Source organism: Sardina pilchardus, chromosome 4 (genome assembly GCF_963854185.1).
Source record: "Sardina pilchardus chromosome 4, fSarPil1.1, whole genome shotgun sequence".
NCBI classification, from domain to species: domain Eukaryota; kingdom Metazoa; phylum Chordata; class Actinopteri; order Clupeiformes; family Clupeidae; genus Sardina; species Sardina pilchardus.
In genome coordinates, this window is record NC_084997.1 from 30,173,113 (window position 1) to 30,178,112 (window position 5,000).

Sequence of the window (5,000 nt, forward strand, 5' to 3'; positions counted from 1 at the left end):
GTTCCTGCCCTGCAGTCTCCGCTGCTCCACCTCCAGCTGGGCCACCGCCCGCTGCATCGCCCCCAGACGCCCGCCGCCACCGGTGACCTCTGACCCCCCCACATCACCACCGGACCCCCCCACGCCCACGCCCGTGTCCACAGCTCTGCCCTCCGACGCCACTGCAAAGTCACGGTCCTGGGGAGACAGTGCAGAAGGAAGAGGGTACAAAGAGTACTCAGTAATCTAGTGACACCAACATTCAATATGCATAGCATAACATATCAGAACATAGCATAACATAGCATAGAATAACATGTCATAGCATCACATACAATAACGGAGCATAGCATAACATAGCATAGAATACCAAAGCATAGCATAGCCTAACATACATTAGCATATTATAGTATTACACAAAATAACATAAGAATAGCATAACATAACATCTTTGTGAGCGAAAGTGTGTTAGCATGTGTGTGCTTACATGATGGACAGGCTCCGCCCTTGCTCCTCTCTCATTGGCCTCCATCTGCCGCACCCTCTCCTGATAGTCAATCAGAGCGGCTTCTGTCTTCTCCAGGGCGGCCCTGATTCGCTGGCGGTCCCTGGCCAGCTCGTCGCTCCTCTCCGTGAGCTCGTACACCTCCGTCTCGCGCCTCCTCAGCGCCTCCCTGGCCTCCTCGCGCTCCAGCAGGAGCGAGGACAAGCGCTCCGTCAGCCGCTCGCGATCTCCGCCAACGCCGCCCTCCTCTTTCTCCTCCTCTTTCTCTTTCTCTCTTCCTCCATCTTTCTCGTTCTCTGTGTCTTTCTCTCTCTCTCTCTTCAGCTGCCTCACCTCCAGCTCCAAGGTCTCGGCGCGCGTCTTCCACAGGCGAATCTCGTCCTCCGTTCGCGCCAGCTCCTCACGGAGTCTCTCTCGTTCTTTCTCTCTCTCCGTCGTCTCACGGGACCTGTTCGTCGCGCCGCCGCCTCGGTCGGTTTCGTCCGACGCTCTCTTCGTCTTCCTCTTCCTCCTATCGTCCTCTTCCTCCTTCATCTTCTCCCGGAGCGCCTGGTTCATTCTCTCCAGCTGACCGAGGTGCAGTCTGGCGCCCTCTAGCTGTTGCTCCTCGCCGCTCTTCTCTCTCTCCAGCCGCTCCACCTCTCCTCTCAGCCTCTCTGCATCCCTCTTTCCCTCCTCCACCTCCTCCTGTAGCGTCTGTTTCTCCTTCTCTGCTCGCTGGACAGATTCCCTCGCTCCCTCCAGCTCCCTCTCTCGCTCCCGGAGGGTACGTGACGCCACCTCCGCCCGCTGGCTGCACTCGTTCGCCGTCTCTTCTAGTCTTTCTCTCCTCCTCTCCACCTCCTCCGCTCTCTCTCTCACCCGGACGATCTCTCGCTCCTTCTCCGTCAGCCTGGCCACGGTCAGTTCCCTCTCCTCTCTCCTCCTCCTCTCTTCGTCCTCCCCTTCTCGTCGGAGCGTCTCGATCTTCTCCTCCCACCTCTTCACCTCAGCTCTCCGCTCCTCCCTCTCTCTCTCCATCCTCTCCTCCACCTCCTTCACGCGTTCACTCGCCTCTTCCACCTCCCTGCTCCTCTCTGCGGCTGCGCTACTCAGCTCTCTCCTCTGCTCCTCCAGCGTCTCCACCAGGGCCCTGGTTCTCCTCACCTCCCCCTGCGCCTCCTCCTCCCGCTCCCTGAGCCGCCGCACCTCCTCCTGGGCTGCCCTCAGCTCTTTCTCCCCGAGGCCCCTCTGTTGGTCTCGCTCCTCCAGCAGCACCTCCTCCTTGGCTTTGCTCCTCCTCACCTCGGCGTCCACCTCCTCCTCCATGGCCTGAAGTCTCTCCCTGAGTCGGCTCGCCTCCTCCTGAGCGTCTCTGAGCTGCGGCTCCCTGAGGAGCAGCTGCTTCACTCTCTCCTCCAGCACCTCCTGCTGCACCCTGGTTCTCCTCGCCTCCCCCTCCGCCTCGGCCTCCCTCTCCCTGAGTCGCCGCACCTCCTCCTGGGCAACCCTCAGCTGGCTCTCCCTCTGGCACAGCTCCCTCTGGAGCTCCTGGTACCTCCTGCGCTCCTCCCGCGCCCCGTCCTCCCGGCCCCGGGTCAGCTCCTCCTTTCGCTGGATGAGGAGCGTTCGGAGCTGCTCCCCCTCGCCGTGGCTCTCCTGCAGGAGGTGCTTGAGCTCGGCCATCTCCTTGAGGCCCTGCTGGAGCCCCTGGCGCATCTTCTGGCTCTCCGCCTCCCGCTCCCGCGCCTCCCTTCCGGCGCGCTCCTTCGCCCGCGCCAGGCTGGACACCTCCTGCTTGAGCGCGATGGCCTCGGCCTCGGCCGCCTCCCTCATCTCCCGCGCCTCCCGGAGCTCCTCGTCCCGCCGCAGGAGCGAGGAGGCCAGCTTGTCGCGCTCGCGCCGCTCCTTACGCTCCTTCTCGCGCAGCTCCTCCTCGATCCTCTCCCTGGCCTCCTTGGCCTCGCTCAGCTCCTCTTCTCGCTTCCTCAGGGAGGAGGCGAGTCTCTCCTTCTCCCTCCTGTCCCGCTGCGTCTCCTCTCTCAGCAGGGTGATCTCCATCTCCATCTCCCTCGACTCCCGCACCTCCCTCGCGTCGCCCTCTCTCTTCTCCTTCACCTCCTTCAGCTCCTCCTCTCGCTTTCTCAGCGACGAGGACAGCTTCTCCTTCTCTCTCCTCTCCTTCTGCACCTCCTCTCTCAAGGCGCTCGCCTCCCTCTCTCTCCTCCGGATATCGGCCGACAGGTGGTCTCTCTCCTCCGTCAGCTCCTTCACCTCCCTGCCCAGCCGGGCGGCGCGCGTCCCTCGCTCCTCCACCAGGGTGCGCTGTCCCCTCTCCAGCTCCTGCAGCTGAGCTCTCCTCCTCTCTGCCTCCATTTTCTCCTCCTTCAGCTGGGAAGACAGTCTCTCCATCTCTTCCTCTTTCGAGCTCAGTGTCTCTTTCAATTGGTCGGTCTCTTGTGAGGCTTCTTCTAATTGGTTGGTGAGGTCTCTAAGCTCCTCCTCTTTCTCTGTTAGTTGCTGTGACGACCGCTCTACCTCTCGGGTCAGCTCTTCGGCCCGTTGCTGCAGCGTCTGAGTCTCCTCCTCCAGCTCGTCTCTCCTCTCCTCTGCTTCGCTCGCTCTCGCTCTCTCCACTTCCACCTAGAGCGACAGATAGATAGACAGATAGACAGACAGACAGACAGACATAGATGCATAGGCCAATAGATAGATAGATAGACAAACAGACAGAGGGATGCAAAAACATGACAAAAATCAGTTTGACAGCCCTTTTTTCTTTGGACTAATGAATAAAATAAGTAGTAAAATGAAGAAATATCAATTGATGCTATGCGTACCTGACTCTGAGCCAGGAGCACTTCCTGCTTCCTGTCTTTAAGCTCCTCCTCCGTCTCCCTCAGCCTATCCGAGTGGCGCTCCAGGTCCAGCTCCGCCTCCTGGAGTTTCAGGGCGAGTTCTCTCTCGGCACGTTCCAACTCCTGCAGTCTCTCCTTCAGCCGCTCCGCCTCCTCCTCGCTCCTCTTCTGCCTGGACCTGCCCTCCTCTTCCTCACGACGAAGAGTCTCTCTAAGGTTCTGCACCTCCTCCTCGCTCCTCTTCTGCCTGGACCTGCCCTCCTCTTCCTCGTGACGAAGAGTCTCTCTAAGGTTCTGCACCTCCTCCTCGCTCCTCTTCTGCCTGGACCTGCCCTCCTCTTCCTCGTGATGAAGAGTCTCTCTAAGGTTCTGCACTTCCTCCTCGCTCCTCTTCTGCCTGGACCTGCCCTCCTCTTCCTCGTGACGAAGAGTCTCCCTCAGGTTCTGCACCTCCTCTTCACTCCTCTTCTGCCTGGACCTGCCCTCCTCTTCCTCGCGCCGAAGAGTCTCTCTCAAGTTCTGCACCTCCTCCTCACTCTCTCTGAGCAGCTCCCGTTGACTCCTCAAGGCCTCCTCCTGCTCCTCTTCTCTCCTCCGCTCCTCCTCCCTCTCTCTCTCCCTCTCCTTCTCTGTTCTCTCCATCTTCGACTGGAGACGTTTCAGCTCCTCCTCCTTCTGCTCCAGCTCTCCTCTGGTCGTCCTTTCTTTCTTCCTCTCCTCCGTCTCCCGTCTCTTCCTCTTCTCCTCCGCCTCATCCCTCTCTCTCTCCGCCCGCGCCGCTCTCTCCTTCCATCTCTCCGCCTCGTCTCGCGCCTCCTTTCCTTGAGCTTCTAGAACCTTCTGTTCGGCGCTGAGGCTGGCCTGAAGCCTCTCCACCTCCGCCTCTCTGTCCTCCCTCTCTTTCTTCAGTCCCTCCATCTGCGAGTGGAGCCTCTCCACCTCCGCCTCTCTGTCCTCCCCCTCTTTCTTCAGTCCCTCCATCTGCGAGCGGAGCGCCTCCACCTCCCCCTCTCTCCTCCGCAGCTCTCCTCTCGTCTTCCTCTCCTTCTCTCGCTCCTCCTTCTCCCTCTCCTCCTCCTCCTGGCGCTTCTCCCGCTCCCTCTCTCGCAGCTGGGCGTTCTGCTCCTCCAGGACGAGGAGCTGGCCCTCGGACACCTCCTTGTTCCGCAGGTCCTCCTCCAGACGCTCGAGGTCGGCCTCCAGCAGGAGCGTTCGGCGCCGCAGCTCCTCCACGTCCTCCTCGCGCTCCCGCAACTCGATCTCCTTCTTCCGCAGCGCCTCCGTCATGCGGTCCCTCTCCCTCCCCGTCGCCCGCAGGGCCTCCTCGCTCTCTCGCTCCAGACGCGCCGTCACCTCCTCCCGCTGTTTCTCCGCCCCCGCCGCCCGTTTCTTCCACTTCTCCGCCTCCTCCCTCGCTTCTCTCGCCCGCTGCTCCGAGCTCCTCTGCTCGGCCGCCGTCTTCACCCGGGTCCTCTCCAGCTCCGACTCCTGCTCGGCCAGGCGCGCCGACACCTCCTCTTTCTCCCTCCGCAGCGCCTCCACGTCGCTCCGTAACGCCTCCATCTCGCCCTCCTTCAGGCCCAGCTCTCCCCTCAGCCTCTCCTCCTTCTGCCGCTCCTCCGACTCCCTCCTCCGCTGCCGTCGCTCCTCCTCGGCCCTCCTCGTGCACTCCTTCTCCT

The 5,000-nt window shown here is 61.4% G+C and overlaps 1 protein-coding gene across 1 annotated transcript in view; it reads right to left on the reverse strand.

Moving 5' to 3' along the window:
- LOC134078953 (trichohyalin-like) overlaps positions 1-5,000 on the reverse strand; it is a 12,754-nt gene that overhangs the window by 5,174 nt on the left and 2,580 nt on the right. Inside the window, exons 5-7 of the mRNA XM_062535118.1 lie at positions 3,304-5,000; positions 467-3,106; positions 1-177 (exon numbers count right to left, since the gene is read on the reverse strand). The exon at positions 1-177 is cut by the window's left edge and continues 69 nt beyond it; the exon at positions 3,304-5,000 is cut by the window's right edge and continues 128 nt beyond it. Of these exons, the coding sequence (XP_062391102.1) occupies positions 1-177; positions 467-3,106; positions 3,304-5,000 (4,514 nt within the window). The remainder of the gene's footprint in view (positions 178-466; positions 3,107-3,303) is intronic.